Source organism: Myiozetetes cayanensis, unplaced genomic scaffold (genome assembly GCF_022539395.1).
Source record: "Myiozetetes cayanensis isolate MyiCay16 unplaced genomic scaffold, myiCay2020 scf20-37, whole genome shotgun sequence".
In the NCBI taxonomy this organism is placed as follows: domain Eukaryota; kingdom Metazoa; phylum Chordata; class Aves; order Passeriformes; family Tyrannidae; genus Myiozetetes; species Myiozetetes cayanensis.
Genome location: NW_026087412.1, coordinates 14,309,583 through 14,328,372, shown reverse-complemented (window position 1 = coordinate 14,328,372; position 18,790 = coordinate 14,309,583). Strand labels below are relative to the sequence as shown.

Sequence of the window (18,790 nt, the reverse complement as noted above, 5' to 3'; positions counted from 1 at the left end):
AAGGAAGGAACCTGGTTAGGAGCAAGGACTCAGGAGCACATCTGTCCTGCTCCTGAGGGTGACAGCAAGGACCCAAGGTGATGGTGGTGACTGCAGCTGCTCCTGGCTCTTCCAGGAGAATGCAGGACCAGGACAGGAGCTGGAAGCCAGGCACGTGCAGCCCTGCTCAAACCACTCTGCCTCAGGTGCTTGCCAAGGCAGAGGTGTCAGTGCTCCTGGGCTTCACAGGCTGCTTGGAGAGCTTGGGCTGATGCTTTGGCACCTCACTGGAAAGCAAACTCCCTGACTTGACTCTCAGCCTTTTGCCAGCAAAACAATTCCTGAGCCGAGCGTGGCTCCTGCCTGGGCCTGCCCAGCTCTCCCCCAGCGGAGGAGGGGGTGGTTGGGCTGCGAGCTGGACCTGGGACGCAGAAGGTTGGGCTTGGCTCCAGCTCCAGCAAGCTGATACTCTCAAATCCTTCACTCCCTTGGGACTTTGAGGCTCCATCCTTGGCTCTGCTCAGCGAGGAGGGGGTGGGTGCTGGAGCCACGTTCTGTGTCCGTGATGAGGATGGAGAGAAGGGGCAGAAGCAGCACCTCGCTGGGAAGAGCTTTACAAGGTGGGTGTGGATGTGTGGGAGCTGTCAGGGGACTGGGGAGATGGTCCTTGGGGAGGGCAAGGAGGGGGGGACAGGGATGCCTGTCCTGATGTATTGGTGCAGCAGGAGGGTTTGGGCAGAGGGGCAGCGGTGCCAGGCTGAACAAAGCCTCCCATTCCCACTGCTGAGGGTCAGGCTCCCTCCAGCTGCCGTGATCCCCTCCCACGTGTGCCTGGGGAGGTGTGGGTGGGAAGGGGGTTCCCCTGGCACGGCCGGTGGGTGCTGGCAGGGGTTGCTGATGGTGCACAGATGGTGGTGGGAAGCAGCAGGTGCTGCCCACGCAGCCCCCAAGCCCAGGCAAGGTGAGGCCCCCAAGGGGGCAGCGATGCCTGGCAATGTCTGGGGTGCCCATCTCCCCCTCGGGCCGCAGTGGGGGGATGTCCCTTCCAGCAGCTCCAGCGTGGCACAGCCAGACGCTGGTCCCAGCCTGGACGTGCCAGGTGGGCACTGCCCAGCACAGCTTCCCACAGCCCCCCACCCTGCAGCTGGGCCCTCGTGGCCGTCGTGGCCAGCAGCCCCTCTGCCCTGGCTCTGCGGGGCAGCCTCTGCATCACTGGGCACAGCAGAGCACCGGGCACTCGAGCTTCCACAGCTGCCACTTCTTCTTCATCTCAGACTTCACCTGACACGGAGGGGAGAAGGGGGGCTTGTCCCTGGCCACGCCCTCCCCTCAGGCACAGGATGGGATGGGAGAGGCGGGCAGGAGACGCTGTGGCAGGTACCTACCTCCTTGTTGGCAAAGCAGTACAGCACGGCCACCAGGAAACCCTGGGGAGAGAGCAGGGAGTGAGCCCCCACTGCCATCCCTCTCCTGGGGCTGGGACGGGCTTAAACTCCCCCCAGACCATTTCTGGGTGCTTTTAAGGGCTGAGGTGCCTCTGCCACCGCTGCCTCAGAGAGCACAGGAGGCACCATCGTCACACACTCAACACCGGGACAGAGGGTGGGAGGGATGGTGTCCCCCACCCCATGGAGGCACCACGGGGAGAGCAAGCTGGAAGAGACCCCCCCAGTTCTTGCTCCATGATGTCCTCAGAACAAGGATGTGTCACACTCCTGCCTCACCTGGAAGGAGTTGAGGAAGAGGGTGAAGAACACCTTGATGTAGCGCAGGATGCCCGTGGTTTGCTCGTCAGTGGCGAAGATGAAGACAACCTCGTGGATACCGAAGAGGGGGATGAGGGTGAGGGTGGCTTTGGCCAGCCTGGAAGAGTGCAAGGGGACCCTAAATCTCCTAGTTAAAGTCAGGGGGGTCATTTCAGGACGTGAAGGGTGGAGGAGCAGGGTGGGGATGGATGGGGAGTGGATGTGGTGTTATCCCAGGACCAGGGATGATCCACGAGTGGCCACCCCCTCCCTCCTTCCCAGCTCACCGCAGTTTGTAGTCAGCGTAGCCCTTCTGGTTGGCTCGGAGCTTGGCCAGGATCACCTTGAGGATCCGCATGAAAATGAGCAGGTTGATCTGGGGAGGGGGAGACAGTGCAGGGGCACACAGAGCCCAACACCCCCACCCTGCCCGTCACCTGCACCCTCAGGGCCTGCAGCAGATGACACACCCTGTGCTGCCAAGGCTGCTGCTGCCCTTCCTCCCTTCCTGCTGTCCCAAAATCCTGCCTAGGAAGCAGCAGGGACCACCCCCAGCCAGCCCCTTTCTCTGGAGTCAAACACCCTCCTTCCTGCCTGGAGCCTGGGGGTTGGCAATTTGCTGTTAAAACAACAACCCCATGTCCATTCCACTGATCCTTGGAGGCCAATCCACCTTCCTGCACTGTGCTGGGAGCTTCCCCAAGGGATCACAGCCCTGCCCAGGGCTGAGCTGCTGTTGTCCAAAAAGGCACAGGGGTAGCAGGTGTCCCCTACCAGGGAGGCAAGCAGGATGGGGATGCGGATGATCCACCAGTAAGCCATGTTCTCGTTCAGTGCCCAGCACCTGCCCAGGGAGACACGGAGAGCAGCACCATCAGCCCGTGCCAGGGGTGCAGGACGAGGCCAAGAGCTTGCCAGCCCCAGCCAGGTGGCTCAGGGACCCTCAGCAGCCTCTGTGCAGTCCCAGCCTGGGGCTGAGCACCCCGGGGGAACCCCCACCCATCCCCACTCACTCTGCGTTCTCCTTCAAGTACTTGGCTGCCATCCAGGGCACCACGAACACCACGGGGGTCCCTGCAAGTCACACAGCAAACCCTGTAAAACCAAGCACCCTCCTGAGATTAGAAACCGGCCCCAGGGCAGGGGCACCGTGGGGACCCCCAAGGTCAGCAGGGCCCCCACCCCGCCCCCTCCCAGGGCTGGTTTGGACCGTGGTGCCCCCCCAGCACTGGGTGCTGTGCCCTCCCCACCGCACACCCAGGTGGCCCCTACCCCAGCCCAGGTAGAGGTAGAGCCTGTAGTAATTCTTCTCGGAGAACACGGCCCCGATGAGCAGCTTGTAGAGGTAGATGGCTTCCACCAGGAACCAGTAGTGGTTGGCCAGGATGCAGTACTGCATCAGCACCTGCGCCACCCGGCACCCCAGCGCCGCCTGCCACAGGAGAGCCACCGTGGGGCTGGCTGTGTGCCCACCCACAGCAGCATGGGCACCCCGAGAGCCCACCCATGGGAGCACAGGCACCCCAACAGCTCACCCACAGGGGCACAGGCACCCTTGAGCTCACCCAGAGGGTGTGTGGGCACCCTGAGAGCTCATCCTGCTGCACAGGCACCCCGAGCAGTCTGAGATTTCAGCCACTGGGTGCACAGTCACCTCAGGAGCTCACCCCTCAGGTGCAGGGCGCTGCAAAGGTCCTGAGCTCACTCATCAGGAGCACAGGTACCCCAAGAGCTCACCCACAGGGGCATGGGCAGCACAGGCCCCCCAGAAGCTTGTCCCCTGGGTGTAGGAGCACCCAAGAACTTGCCTACCACATACACAGGTACCCCAAGACCATCCCTCAGGTGCACGGGCGGCACCAGCACCCCAGAGCTCACCCACCAACACGGGGGCACAGGCACTGACAGCCCCTGCTCAGCCCTCCCCCGGGGCAGGATCCCCACCCCCCTCCAGCCCAGCACTGACGGGGGTCCCCCTGGGCAGCACTCACCTCGTGGCTCAGCAGAGCCTCCCAGTCAGCCACCCTGACCAGCTCCACGCCCCAGCGCCGCTCCAGCAGCGCGTCCTTCACCATCACCGAGGTCGCCCGCAGCCCGAAGGAGGCGAACAGGTTGGCGTGGATGTAATTCCTGGTGCAGCGCAGGTTCCTGGGGAGCACCAGGGTCAGGCAGGGCACCCCTGGGCTCAGCTGGCACCAGCTGGCAGGGATCAGGGGCAGGGCCGTGTCCCCCCCCGGCTCTCCCACCTGAAGACGGTGAGGACGAGCAGGGCAGAGATGAGGGTGAGGAGGGACAGCGAGTACCCCACGGTGTAGAGCACCCTGAAGCTGACCATCAGCCTGCGGGCACCCTCCTGCAGGGGAGCACAGCATCCATGAGCCCGGGTGGGCAGCACTGCCGAGTGCTCGGGGTGCCCGTCCATCCCCGGCCAGGTGCCCTGTCCACTCTGCCCAGTGCCCGGGCCAGGGTCCCACCTCCTCAGCCGTGACCTCCATCTCCTCCTCGCACTGGGAGTAGTCCCTCCAGGGCTGGCTGCCATTCACCGTCACCCACTGCCCGTCGGCACCGCACCTGCGACTCACCAGCCCGTGTTTCACTGTGGACACAGAGCACCAGCACGTCCCCCTTGGGCTCCCCCAAACCCCTGTCCTGGGATGACAGGTCAGACCCTGCTCAGCCCCACAGACCCTCTACCAGAGCAGGCATGAGCAGGGCATAAGCTGGCCATGCTCCGTGCCCCACGTGTCCCCTTACTCCAGGTCTGCTTGCGGGTCTCTCTCCCCCCCATCAGGCAGGAGGGGAACGCTGAGAGCCTCTCGTCCCCAGCACGGCTCTGCTCTGGCTCCCAGCGGTGGGATGGCAGAAGGGCATCCTCACCTTTCTCAAACCAGGGCAGGTAGAAGGGGCAGGAGACGTTGACAGCGGTGCCGGGGCTCCCGTCGGGCCAGCAGGCATACATGTCGAACGTCCGGTTGCAGAACAGCCCTTCCAACGGCAGGGAGGGAGGAAAGAGCTGATTGTCAGGTGCTGCTGGCACAGCCACATCCAGCCCTGCCATCCCAGCACCCTGAATGGGCCATGGTACCCCACACCAGCCTCGGACCCGCCTGTGCATTCCAGCCCTGGGCATCCCATCCGAGATAGGGAGATCCTCGTCAGCCCTCCTGCTCGTGGGGGTGACCCAGGTTTGTGTACCCTGTGTCTGCCGTGAGCTGGGCGTGGCCGGGTACCTGCTGGGTAGGGCTCGCTCGCCATCCTCCTCAGACACTCGTCACGGTACCGCAGCCACTCCTCAAAGGTCTTCTCCAGCACCTTGGCCCCGCCGTGCTGCAAGCCCAGAGCTGGGTCAGAGCCTCCTGCCCCACCACCTGCATCCCCCTGGCAAACCAGTGTGTGCTGCATCCTCGGCATGGGCAGGGACACAGGAGGGAGCCAGGATGGAGCCTGCTCGCCGTGGCTCAGAGGCTGCCCCGTGGCCCCAGCTTGGCCCTCACCGGCACAGAGAACAGGCACATCCAGGCGAGCTGGACAAGGCTCCGAAGGTATCCAGATCCCAGCATGTCCCTCGTGGCTGCTCCCACCAGCCTGCAACCGGTGCTCCCAGTGCCAAGGTGCATCTCAGGCTGAGCTGGGGACCCGGATCCTGGGGAAGAGGTGGAGGAACGAGCATGGCTCGGCTCTGCTGGCCACCCACACCAGCGTGGAGGAGGAGGTGTGCTTCTCCTCAGGCAGCAGAGAAGATCCGGGGCATGTCCTGGGCTGCCACAGCCCCGGATCACTTCCCTGCTGGAGTGCCAGGCAGAGTAGCCGGGGTGTAACTGGATCGCACCTCTTGGATGAGCCTTGCCAGCTTCTACCCAGCGCTGCCGGCCCCGGGGCTGCGACGGTGAAACCGCAGAGGAGCAAAAGCCACCGTGACAGCCGACGTGACAGCCCCAGCGCCACCGCTGTCACCCCAGCAGGCGGCACTGGGTGACCTGGGAAGGGGTCATGGCTCCAGGGCCAGAGGCAGGGAGTCCTCTCCAGGGGTCCCCCGGGACACCCTCGCCCCGCTGCCCGCCAGAGGATGGGACGGCCCAAACCAGCTGAGCGCCATCACCTCCCGCCCCGATCCTGCTCGCAGAGACCCCTCACAGCCCAACCGGGGGGTTCGGGGGCAAGAGGAGCACGGGATCCCCCCCCCCGGGGCTACCCGGTCCTCCCGCGGCTTCCCATCGCTCCAGGCTGGACGACCCCAGACTTCCAGCACGGAATCCCCGGTCTGTGCCCCCCCGAGGACCCCCGACAGGTCCCACTCGGTGTCTGCGGGGGTCCCGCTGCTCCGCCGGGGCTGCGCCGCTTCCTCCGCCCGCTTACCCCACTCCGCGGTGCCGGCAGCCCGGGCAGTCCCGCTGTCACGGTATTCCCAGGATTACCGGCAGCTGTTACGGTGTTCCCGGTGTTACCGACAGCACCGGTGTTCCCGGTGTTTCTGGCAGCCCCGCAGCCCCAGTGTTCCCGTTGTTCCCGGTGTTCCCGTTGTTCCCAGTATTCCCGGTGTTCCCGGTGTTCCGAGCAGCCCCCGCTCCGCGAGGTGAACGCGGCTCAGACCGAGCGGTGTCTGCGGCGGAGCCGCCTCCTGCCAGCGCCGTGCCCCGACGGGAGGGGGAGTTTCGGGGGGGTTTGGGGGGTTTAGGGGGGAGTTCGGGGACGGCCCCGCCCCCGGGGGCTCGGGCCGCCCCGATGGAATCCGGGGGGTCCCGGTGCCGCTGCCCCCGCGCCTACGGAGCTCCGGCACAGACCCAGGGAACGGGGGTAGGGATCCAGGTCCGGGTCCAGCCCCATCCGGAGTCCCCGGTACAATGACAGAACAGGGATGGCGCTCCGGGTCCAGCCCAGCTGAGGGTCCCTGGTTGCATCACGTGGGGACAGGGATGGGGGTCCAGCCCTCAAACGGGGGGTCACAGGGATCGGACCAAGGGTCCAGACTCCTTCAGTGTCGCCCAGAGCCCCGTCCTACCCATCATGCAGCCCCAGGGAGAGTCACGGGGGTCCTTCACCTGCCCAACTTGGTGCCCCTCTGGCTGTCCCCTGGGCTGGGTGCTGCGAGGTGCTGGCACAGTGACAGCCCCTGGGCAGGCAGGGTGGGCTGCTGGGGCCACCCTCTCCTGGGGAACAAGAGGCTCTGGGGACAACACTGGATCCAGCACAGGGGCACAGCCCATGGGTCCCATCATCTGTCCAGGGAAACCCCAAGGGCAGGGACAAGCCGTGGGACAAGCCTGGTGGTGCTGGTCACGTCCTGCCAGTGGGAGGGAGTGGGTCTCTGCTGAGCCACCACCACAGGCAGAGCTGGGGAAGGTGGTTTTCCACCAGTGGAGCAGGTGGGGGACATTCCTCTGGGGACCCCCAAATACCAGCAGGCCCCCTGGGCTCCCACCTTCCCTCCAGTGCAGCCATGCTCCCCTCCACCCCTGCACGCTGGTGCTGGCCCTGCCCTGCACCAGAATGCCATGTTCATACTCAAAACAGCCTGAATGCACCAGAAAATGCATTTATTTTGCAAAAATAATGCTCTTTGCCCACTTTGCTGCAGTGGGCTCAGAGCAGACACATGAGTCAGATGGATGAGGAGTCACATCTCTTGCTCCAGCCATGCAAGCGTTGTCTGGTTATTCCAAGTGACAAATAATGCATTTTGGAGCAGCCCAGGGTAATGATTTGCTGTTTGGGGGAAAAACAAGCCCTCAGGTACCTCCCTCAGCACAAGCCAGCAGATTATGGACTTGGGACAAGGGCCTGGGCTGTCAGGACAAGGGGGAATGGCTTCCCACTGACACAGAGCAGGGATGGGATATTGGTAAGCAATTATTCCCTGTGAGGGTGGGCAGGCCCTGGCACAGGTTGCCCAGAGAAGCTGTGGCTGCCCCAGCCCTGGAAGTGTCCAAGGCCAGGTTGGATGGGGCTTGGAGCACCCTGGGCTGGTGGAAGGTGTCCCTGCCCATGGCAGGGGGTGGAACAGGATGAGCTTTAAGGTCCCTTCCAACCCAAACCATTCCATGACTCTATGATAACATTGTCCTGAGGCACCTGTGGAGGATGATTCCAGCCATGTCCCCCTTCCCAGACCCAGATATCCCAAAGAACAACCTGTGTTCATATCAGATGTGAATCCATCTAACACCAGCAGGAGCATGGGGTGGGCTCATCTCATAGGGATGTTTGGGACACAGCTGACACCGAGGAGACACAAGTGACAAATTTATACGTTAAAGGCAGGGTTCACCATTGGAGATGGGAAAATTGTCCCAGAATGGTCTCATGCACTGAAGGTGTTGGTGCCTTTGAGGCAACTTGAGAGCTGCAGGGGTGCTCAGGAAGGGAAGAGCATCTTCCAGGGTCCTCCAGCATAGAATCATGGAATGGTTTAGGTTGGAAAAGCCCTCCAAGATCACAGAGTCCAACTGTTAACTCAGCAATGTCAAGGCTACCACTAAACCAAGTGCCACATCTACCTGTTTTTTGAACACTTCCAGGGATGGTGACCCCACCACTGCTCTGGGGAGGCTGTGCCAGTGCCTGACCACCTTTTCAGTGAAGAAAGTTTCCTAAATATCCCATCTAAACCTTTCCTGCCACAACTCGAGGCTGTTTCCTCTGGTCCTGTCACTTGTTACCTGGGAGAAAAGTCAGTGCCACCACAGGCTAGACTTTGAACCAGACAACCCCACAGGGATAAATCCCTTCCTCGAAGGACCATTACTGGCAGAAACACCTTCTGAAGGCAGATTTCACTTTGTCAGGGAAATTCATCCCTGTGTATTATTGCAGGCTCTGCTAATCAAGCTGCTTTTCTACCCCATACAGAAGCAATTCACAGAACAGAAACGCTCATCAACACATCCCGACTCGCAATTATTCAGTGAACTTCTCAGAAAAGCCTGTCTGAGCAGTTACCAGGTAAGGAAATCCATCAGCATGTGAATGGCCCCGAACCAGCGTGAGGAGGGACAGGACTCAGTGCCTCTGATCGATTCAGCAACGCTTGCTGCTGCACTGGGAGGCTGCTGGGAGGTCAGGGGCACCAAACCTTTGTGGAGATGCTAAAATACAAAGTATTTTTAATATATTTAACATCAGCAGATGGTGCTGTTTTAAGATTAGTGCAAAAGCGCAGCCTGATGAGGTGCAGGCCCACAGGAGGGTGGAGCTGTTTGCCCTGGCATTTCCTAACCTGTTTGCCCTGGGACTGCCAGCCCACCCAATATGACCAGCTAGATTTTGTAGGGAATCAGCTGCTTGGACATTTATTCCCGAAAAATGCTGGGTTTAGGATATACTGAGAGACAAAGGACTTCGTAAGCACAGAGAGAGATGCTGTTTTGAGTCAAAAAAGAAAAAGCTTGTAAGTCACGGCCTAAGAGGGTGTGGCCCCAGCCAGCACCTTACAGAGATCACAGAAGACCTAGAGCTCTGAGCTTGGGGTTTTGCACAGTGTTTGCAGGACAGGAGCATCCATTTCCATCCCATTTCCATCCCATTTCCATCCCTCGGGCGATGAGGGGCCTCACTCCATCACAGTTTCATAGCAAAGGTCACTTCCAAGGCGCTGATTCCACTGCCTGTGATCAGTGACTGTGATCAGTGACTGTGATCAGTGACTGTGATCAGTGACTGTTCCCGGCTCGTAACGGCACTATTGGATTTGGCACTTACTCAGAGCAGCTGCTGCCCCTCCAGTGAGCCCCTGGGCACACGGGCTGTGAGTTTGGATCAGAGCTGACCAAGTCTCTCTGGTTTCCCTTGGGGGATTCTCACCTCATTCAAGCCGGCAGGCTGAAACGATAAGATCAAGAACTTCTCTGAACAACATCGACATTCACATCCTGCCCCGGGGCTGCACTCCCTGTGCTCTGCTGAAGGGCACGGCTTCCCCTCTTCCATATGGAAAGCCTTGGCAGGCAGTGCAGCATCCGTATTCCAGTAACCCCAGGGCCAGGAATTCAAGGGCAAATAAAGGGATGCATCTTTGATGTCCTCCCTGCCTGTGAGGAGCCTGGTTCAAACTTCTTCTGTTACCACTTATTTAAGAAAAATTTGGCTTTATCTGTATCCAGCTCTGGGGCCCCCAGCACAAGAAAAACCTCGTTGGAGCTGCTGGAATGAGTTCAGAGGAGGCCACAGAAATGCTCCAAGGGCTGGAGCCCCTCTGCTCTGGAGCCAGGCTGGGAGAGCTGGGGGGTTTCCCCTGGAGAAGAGAAGGCTCCAGAGAGACCTGAGAGCCCCTGCCAGGGCCTAAAGGGGCTCCAGGAGAGCTGGAGAGGGACTGGGGACAAGGGATGGAGGGACAGGACAAGAGGGAATGGCTTCCCACTGCCAGAGGGCAGGGTTAGATGGGATATTGGGAAGGAATCCTTCCCTGTGAGGGTGGTGAGGCCCTGGCACAGTTGCCCAGAGAAGCTGTGGGCACTTGTGTGGGCACAAAAATCCCACTGTTCCAATGATCCACAGGGAAAATGAACCCAGAAGTTTCCTCCCAATGAATCGATATTATATAAAATATTTGGCAGGGGCTGTCCCCTGCGGCCACCACGGGGTGTGGGCAATGACCTCACCGGGTATCTTCACCTCCATCCCTGCTGGCCCCGCCCCGGTGAAACCAATTAATGTAATTTAGGTTAATCATCATTAAACCGGGCAGGGTCAGGGCTAACCCCAGGTGTAAATCACTGCAGGGCAGCTTCACCAGAGCCTCCCACTGGCTATTTATGTGCTCACAGGGTAATACTTTGCCAGCTTGGGGAGGAGGGAGGTTGGTCCCTAAGATTTCCAAGGGGAAGCTGGGCAGGTCTGGAAGGTCTCCTTTGCTGCTTCCCAAACCACAATTAACGTTGCTCTGAGGAAGAGAGGGTTCAGTCCTGCCTGGGAATGCTCAGTCTGTGCTGCTGCATCCCAGCTCCTCCCAGCCTGGGAGCGTCTCCAACCTTCCCTGTGCAAGCAGAGAAGTGAAAATCCTCTGTGGGGTCTGTGGCAGGAGAGCCTTTGAGTGCCCCAGAAGTGGGGTGCTCTCTAGCTCTGCTGAGAACAGACAAATTTCCTCTACCTTTGACATCCTGTTTTGTAAAACCTACGGATTAAGAAGTTGCCTTGTCCCGCAGTGGGTTGTGGGTCCTTCCCAGCCTTCCAGCTGTCCCGAGTGTTGGATGTTTGCCACCTCATGGCATTGTGTGATGGATGAAAATGTATTTTTACCCTGGACTGTGCTCGTCAGGGCTCTGTTGTGCTCAGCAAAGCGTTCAAGGCACTCGGATCTGCCAGGGGAGAGACGTGCTCTGCATTTCCCTCTCATCAGCAGGTCTGAAAAGGTGCCAAAAAAATCACCCCGAGGCTTCCAACCCCTCTGGTGGTAACATGGCTTAGAGGTGAGGAAAAGGAGGCATCAAGAGTGCAAGAGCTGTGCTCTGTCACGGGGCAGGACATTCCAGGGGGGACTGATGGATGCTGGAAGCCCACCCAGTGGAGGAGATGTCAGGATGTTCCTTCCCCAGCACTATTTCATGGGAATTGCCCAGAGCCCAGAAGTTTGGGAGAAGCTGGATCACAGCACTCTTGGCTGTTTACCTTCAGCTTGCTGGGGGAGCTCCCTCCTCCCCCTCACTATGGGCGGGGGAGGGTGTTTTCTCCACACAACAGAGATTTTTTTTTTTTAGCTCTCAGAAGTGTCTGAGCTCCTTCTGCTGGGCATCACCAGCTCCAGGGGCTCACATGAGGGTACTCCAACTCCTGCTCTGCAGCCTTCCCACCCTGGAGCCTGGGATTCCATGGGCTCTGGGCTCAGTTTTGAGGAGTATTCACTTCTCTTTTAGTTGATGAATCTTGAAGCTGGGCCCTGGCTTTGCTGGCAGCGTGATGCTATTTTCTGGAGCTCCTGTAAAGAGAGGTTTCTGGCTCTACTTGTCATCTCTGCTCACAAAGATGCACAGACATCCTCATCAGGAGTATTTTTCTGATGTGACCAGGGATTTTCAAACACCTTAACAACCAGTGGGGGCACCCAGCCTGCAGAGAAAACAATATCTACCTCCTGCTCAGGGAGCCAAGGGGAACTAAGGGGGGCTGATAATTCCTCAAATCCCGTAACAACTGCAGTGCAACAGCTTTTGCTTGGAGGTTCTAACATCTTCAGGCAGAGGCAGCTGGCACAGCTGAGGCACAGGGAGCTGCTCAGGGTGATGCTGAGTTCACCCAGGCATCCTCTGGGCTCAATTCCACAGCTGAGAGCAGTTCTGCAACAGAAAAAGGTGGTTACAAGGAAGGGGTTGTTTCCAGGTGAGGTGTGACCCTGCTGCTCTCCTTGTGCTCACTCCTGCCTTGCTCTGGCTGGGATTCCTGCCGGGAGATGCAGCTGGATTCAGGGATCCTCTGGCTTTGCTGGGAGCTCCAGGGGAGGACTCAGCAGTGCCACCCCCTCCCTGGGCACTGGCACCCACCTGCCTGCAGGTAACAGAGTTACTTGGGTTGCAAAATCTTCTGCCAGCCTGGCTGTGTCCAGTTCCCTTCTGGTGCTCTCCCAGTCCCTCTTGCTTAGCAGTCCCTGCCCAAAGCCCCTCCATCACTTCCACTCCAAGCATTTCCTCAGCACACACCCTTTTTTAGGTGTTTTGAACACAAACCAACTCCCTCACCTTTTAACAGAGCAGCACTGAATTCTGCTGCTGAGATCACAGGTTTCTGTCAGCACAGTGACATAAAATTCCCAGACTGGCCCAGCCCCAAACTCTGTTTATCCAAGATTCCCACTGCCCCTGAGAGCTGAGACTAAGAGAGGGGTGAAAACTCGACAAAGGTGGTACCTCCAAAGGTAAGGATTATAAGGGATAATACTGGAAGAGCTCTCATTTTCACTCATTTATGTCCCTGGTTTTGATGGTGATGCCCAAATGCTGATTATAATCAATTATTGTGGATACTAAACACTTAGTGGAGGGGGGGATTTCTCAGGAGTTGTACTTAAGCCTATACATTTTCATGCAGTGAACGTGGCACTTGGGGACAAGGTTTAGTGGTGGCCTTGGCAGTGCTGGGGGAATGGTTGGAGTCGATGATCTTAGAGGGCTCCTCCAACCTTAACGATTCTGTGATTGCAATCAGTTAAATGGGGGGAGGGGGCTGTGCCAAGATTGGAGCCTGGAGCAGAGAACTTTGCCCAGGAGGGCTTGATTCACCCTTGTGCTGGGCAGGGCTTGAGCTCCTCACCCAGGACAGCAACGTTTTCTTGGTGATCCTTATCAAAAAGGGTGAAATTGGGTGACTGCCACTGTCCTTCCAAGCCTGCTTTGACTCTTTGTCCTTGTCACCTTGGCTGCTTGTTCTCTGCACCTTCCCCTCCAAGAACCAGAACGTTGGTGGAAAACACACCCAACCATCTCATGGGTCCCCTCCAACTCAGGATATTCAACACAAAACCAATGATTTTGGGATCCTTTTGCACGGCAATGAAGATGTGCTGGACTCTGAGCCCTCAGGGACACCAGGAGGGCTGTGCTGGCTGTAAACCAAGCTGTGCTGGGCCACTGAAACTGGACACCCAGAACTCAGGCAGATGCTGGGAAATCAGCACTTAGTGCTTTGCTTTGCTTTGCAGGGAGCTAATGGAGGCTGGGAACATAATCTTGTTTTATTTGAATCTTGTTGCATGTAAGTGAGAACCCAATCTCCTCCACTGACCTGTCAGACACAGACTGAGATGGATCTGGAAATCCACCTGCTTGGGGGTGCTTTTTCATCTTAAGCAGCTTCTCTTGCCTCTCTGCTGAGTGATTAAAGGGCAGCTGTTGATTTATTACCCCTTCTGCTTGATACATGGGCTGTGGCTTATCCTGGCTACCAGCTCTTCTCAAATGCCACCTCTTTAACAGGGAGCTTTGCTCTGCAAGGTAATTACAGGCAACGTGACATTCCTGGGGATTTTGCTTCCCCAGACCTTCAGATTTCCCCAGGTTCCTCAGCACAAACAGCATTTCATCTCCCCGTAAGGATCCCCAGCCTCCTCCCAGGAGCTGCTGTTTTCCCTCCCTCATTTCTGGGGGATGAGGTTAATGTTAAATACAGTGGGGAAGGAAGAAGTTTGCTCCTGAAACTCTTCAAAGACCAAGGAATCTCCAAGCTGAGCCAGCCTTTCAGCAGCAAAACAGAACCTCAGGTCCTGTGGATGAAAATAGATTTTTGGTGAAAATTAATCTGTCACAGATGGGGAATAGATTGGAAGAGCAAAAATTGGTGCCCACCTTGCAAGTAAAAGCCAGACAAGGATGCAAAAAGCTGTATGACAACTCTATGTACCAGGCAAATTAAAACCTCATCATTTTCTAACCATCCTTTTTTTTTTTTTTTTCCCCACCAGCCCCCCTCTGGGCAAATGGCTCTGTTAGATCCCCTTCCCAATCTCTCCAGCTATTTGTAAAGCTGATACCTATTCTGACAGGCAGCTTGGGAAACAAGCAGAAACAGGTCATATTTTCTCCAGCATCGTGACCACTCTCATTTTTTTTCACAGTATGTAAAAGGTGACTTGGAATATATTCAAGTGTACAGAAGATTCACATGAGGGTTCTTCCAGGATGCAAAAGAAGCCTGAGGACTTTTAACCTTTTTTTGTTCCCCAACAGGGAGGGCACAGATGGGTGTTTTCTGATTTTTGTGCTTGAAGAATCTGAAGAATGCCTGTTCAACTCAATTATTTTTTTTTATTCCTAATTTAAAAAACATTAGAGAAATCAGCTTAAAAATTACTTGCTTTCTCACTTGCTCATATTTTCAGCTGCACATTATGTCCCAGCCCAGCCAAGAGTTCCAGCCCTGCCATTCCTGGGATTGAGGATGGAATTTGAAGTGTGAGAATTAACCAGGTAAGACAACAACAGAAAAAGAGCAGGAAAATCCTGAAACTCTTTTTCTTTGCTTTGCAGTTCATTTTGCAGAAGGATTGTTCCAAGCCCCATCCAACCTGGCCTTGGACACTTCCAGGGATGGGGCAGCCACAGCTTCTCTGGGCAACCTGTGCCAGGGCCTGCCCACCCTCACAGGGAAGGATTTCTTCCCAATATCCCATCTAGCCCTGCCCTCTGGCAGTGGGAAGCCATTGCCCCTTGTCCTGTCCCTCCATCCCTTGTCCCCAGTCCCTCTCCAGCTCTCCTGGAGCCCCTTTAGGCCCTGGCAGGGGCTCTCAGGTCTCCCTGGAGCCTTCTCTTCTCCAGGTGAACCCCCCCAGCTGTCCCAGCACTTTGTGCTCACCACGTTTGCAGCAGCCCAAAGGGACCCCGTGGCCCATCAGGGATGTTCAGCTGCTCAGGTGTCCCAGGTTTGCTTGTTCTAACGAAAAAAAAAAAGAAACTGAGCAGGGAATTTTTTCCTTTCCCCCCCTGCCCCACTGCGTGGATGGGATGTTGAAGGGGGGTTGGTCTTGCCTTGGGTAATTGCCTGACACAAAAGAACCGGCCAGGGACTCGCATTCCACACTGATGGCCCTTGAAGACTGTGGGGAGGGGGGAGGAGGAGTTTTCTTTTCTTTTCCCTCTCCTGGGAAACGGGACACATTTTGGTTGACTTAACTGAGGCAAGGTGTGGGTTGGGAAAGCTCCGAGCTTGCTTTTATTCTCAGCCTGGTCGCCTGTTTTTATCCCGTGGCCCTGGTTTGCCTGCGCCCCGTTTCTGCCCCCAGCCCGGACCTGCTCGGACTTCATCGGAGAGGAACTATTTGGGAAAGAGATCGCTTGTTTTTCTCCCTCCTCCGCTCTCGTGTTTTGGCTGAGTTTTTTTTGGTACTTACGGACGAAAAAGAAAGGGGAAGCCGCCCAGGCAGCCGCAGACAGCGTGAGTTTTCCTGGGAAGAACCCCTTCCCTCCTCTTTCCCTGCCCGCCGTGGGAGGGAAGGGCTCCATTTTCGGCCTCTCCTGCCCCACGCGGGGATCGCCACGTCCAACAGCTCATCCTCCTTAGCAAAACACTTCTGCCTCATTAAACTGAGACCTATTTTCGGCCCACCCAAAGTGTGGCCCGAGAGAGGAAAAGTGGAAAAGGAAGAACCTCCCTTGTGTGATTTACACGTGGTTTTTTTGAACCTGTAGGCACCATGATGCTCGGGCTCGTTGCTTTCCTCTGGTACATAACCATGCCAAGTTATCTGTCCCACCTGGCGATGTGTTTCAGCTCGGATGTTAAGACCCTCCTTGCAATAAGTACCTTCGAGTTTGTGCATTGGTTTTATGACGTGGCAAACTCGGCCCCTGTGATTTTCATCTGGGATATGTTCTCCAGGATGCACCACTGCTCCAGCCTCAGCTGTCTCCTCTGGGGGTTTAAGGATGATGGCACCCATCCCTATGGAGAAACGCAGGGGGGTATATTTGCTCAATCCCTCATCCATTTTCTCTTTGGATCCAATACAATGGCCCCTGGGAAGTTTAAATTCTCCTTAGATGTCAGAGACGTTTTACTTTTGGGGCTTTTCGGGCAAGCTTGTGCCGTTATGGTATACCTGATATACATAGCTAGGGCCTGGAATTCTCCAGGACGGGCACAGAAGGCGGCCCCAGGGGGGGAAAACCTCGAGTGGCAAGGGCCATGGGAGGACGTGGGTAAATTCCTAGAAAGTGCTTCAGTTCCTACAACATGGAAGTTCACTCCCGAACAACTCCTAAACCCTGCAGAGATAATAACAGCCGTGAGGGAGAGAGGTCGTGGTAAACCCATAGAGAGGCAGGTGGTAGATGCGTGTGGGGCTTTAGCCGTTGCCTACAAAAAGGTGCTCGATATGGTGCAGCCCTCACAGGGAAAAGGAAAAGATGAAAACGAGGTGCCTGATACCAGGGTGACTCAGGATAAAGCCAAATCCAAGCGACACACCAAGCCAGTGGAGGATGCCCCTATCCAAAAGAGGAAATATAAGACCAAATCGGCCCGCCCTGCTGATGATGATGGGGAGGCAGGACCCTCCCAGGCAGCCAACCCGGAGCCAGGAATCATCACTGAGTCCTTACGGTATAACAAACTCCGGAGCTTACGGGCAGACGTCATTCGTTACCCGAATGAGCCCATACTGACCTGGATGATCCGAGTCTGGGACTCCACGGGTGATGCCATAAACCTTGATGGCAGTGAAGCAAGGTTCTTGAGGCCTATTGCCCAGGATGTGGGCATCGAGAAGGTGTTTGTGAGAGAACCAAAGCCCCTGTCCCTCTGGGCACGGCTGCTGGACGCTGTGAGAGAGAGGTTCATTTACAGAGATTTGTTGCAGACAGACCATTATGCAAAGGGCTGGAAGACCATGGAGGAGGGGATCCAACGCCTGAGGGAAATGGCACTGGTGGAGGTGCTGTTTGGAAGGGATGGGCAACACACCAGCGATCCTGACAAGGTTAAATGTACACCACTCATGTGGTGGACCTTCACACGGATGGGGCCATCTGCACACACCAGTTACCTGACATCACTGCAGCCTGGCGAGAAGAGAGAACCAGTGGTGTCTGTAACAAATAAACTGTGGTTGTACGGCAGTGTGGTCGAAGGACCACTACAGGCCTGCATTTCCACTCTAGAGACATTGCTTGAGAGCCTCAATAAACTGGCTACACGGATAGAAGATGAACAGGCCAAGACACTGAAGGCCCTGCGGTGTGGTGGACGCTGGAGTAAGTGCGGGCAGGGGGAGGTCTGGCAGGTTGATTACATCACACTGCCACAGAGCCGGCAAGGCAAGCGCTGTGTGCTCACCATGGTGGAAGCCACCACTGGATGGCTGGAGACGCATCCATTTCCCCACATCACTGCCAGAAACACCATCCTGGGCCTCGAAAGGCAGGTGCTGTGGCGACACGGCACCCCGGAGAGAATCGAGTCAGATGATGGGACGCACTTCGAGAACTGGGCAGTCACCACCTGGGCGAAGGAGCACGGCATTGAGTGGGTGTGTCACATCCCATCCCCAGCTGCGGGGAAGGTTAAACGGTGTAATGGATTGTTGAAGACCACCCTGAAGGCGCTGGGTGGAGGGACCTTCCAAAAATGGGACCAGCACCTAGCGAAGGCTACGTGGTTGGTCAACACTGGAGGTTCATCAATCGAGCCGGCCCTGCCCAGTCAGAGTCTCTGCACGCTGTAGATGGAGACAGAGTCCCAGTGACTCACATGAGGGGTATGTTAGGTAAAACCCGTTGGTGGGATTGTTTTTGCGGGATTGTTTTTGCCCACGGACCCGGTTGCACATGGTGGGTGATGCAGGAAGATGGAGAAACCCTGTGTATACCTCAAGGGGATCTTCCCATCGGGTGAACTGGTCACAGCTCTGTATCTGTATTTGTGCCTACATATTTGTGAATGTGTTTATAGTTTAGAAGAATGCATGCATGTATGGAGTGCAAAGGTTTAATTTGATAGAGTGGGGTGGCATAAGAAAGGGAAAAAATTAGGGATGGATCATGTCACAGGTTTGCTTGTTCTAACGGGAAAAAAAAAATGAGCAGGGAATTTTTTCCTTCCCCCTCTGCCCCACTGTGTGGGAGGGCTGTTGAATGGGCAGGTTGGTCTTGCCTTGGGTAATTGCCTGACACAAAAGAACCGGCCAGGGACTCGCATTCCACACTGATGGCCCTCCAAGTCTGGGGGGAGGGGGAAGAGGTGTTTTTTTTTTTTTTTTCCTTTTCCCTCTCCTGGGAAATGGGACACATTTTTTGGTTGCCTTAACTGAGGCAAGGTGTGGGTTGGGACAGCTCCGAGCTTGCTTTTATTCTCAGCCTGGCCGCCTGTTTTTATCCCGTGGCCCCGGTTTGCCTGCGCCCCGTTTCTGCCCCCAGCCCGGACCTGCTCGGACTTCATCGGAGAGGAACTATTTGGGAAAGAGATCGCTTGTTTTTCTCCCTCCTCCGCTCCCGTGTTTCGGCAGCGGTTTTTTTGATACACACGGACGAAAAAAAAGGGGAAGCCGCCCAGGCAGCCACAGGCAGCGTGAGTTTTCCTGGGAAGAACCCCTTCCCTCCTCTTTCCCTGCCCGCTGTGGGAGGGAGGGGCTCAATTTTCGGCCTCTCCCGCCC

The 18,790-nt window shown here is 56.9% G+C and overlaps 1 protein-coding gene across 1 annotated transcript; it reads right to left on the bottom strand.

Moving 5' to 3' along the window:
• Window positions 1-1,116: 1,116 nt before the first annotated feature.
• LOC126641294 (glucagon-like peptide 1 receptor) lies at window positions 1,117-7,163 on the bottom strand. Its single transcript, XM_050317824.1, has 16 exons — window positions 7,144-7,163; window positions 5,917-6,115; window positions 5,554-5,602; window positions 5,219-5,367; window positions 4,955-5,051; window positions 4,602-4,709; window positions 4,199-4,320; window positions 3,971-4,077; window positions 3,716-3,872; window positions 2,997-3,156; window positions 2,738-2,798; window positions 2,499-2,568; window positions 2,012-2,100; window positions 1,704-1,842; window positions 1,365-1,406; window positions 1,117-1,260 (listed from the first exon to the last, which is right to left on the bottom strand). Exons 1-16 carry the CDS (start codon window positions 7,161-7,163, stop codon window positions 1,189-1,191), a joined length of 1,641 nt encoding a protein of 546 aa, XP_050173781.1. The 3' UTR covers window positions 1,117-1,188.
• Between the last annotated feature and the right edge of the window lie 11,627 nt (window positions 7,164-18,790).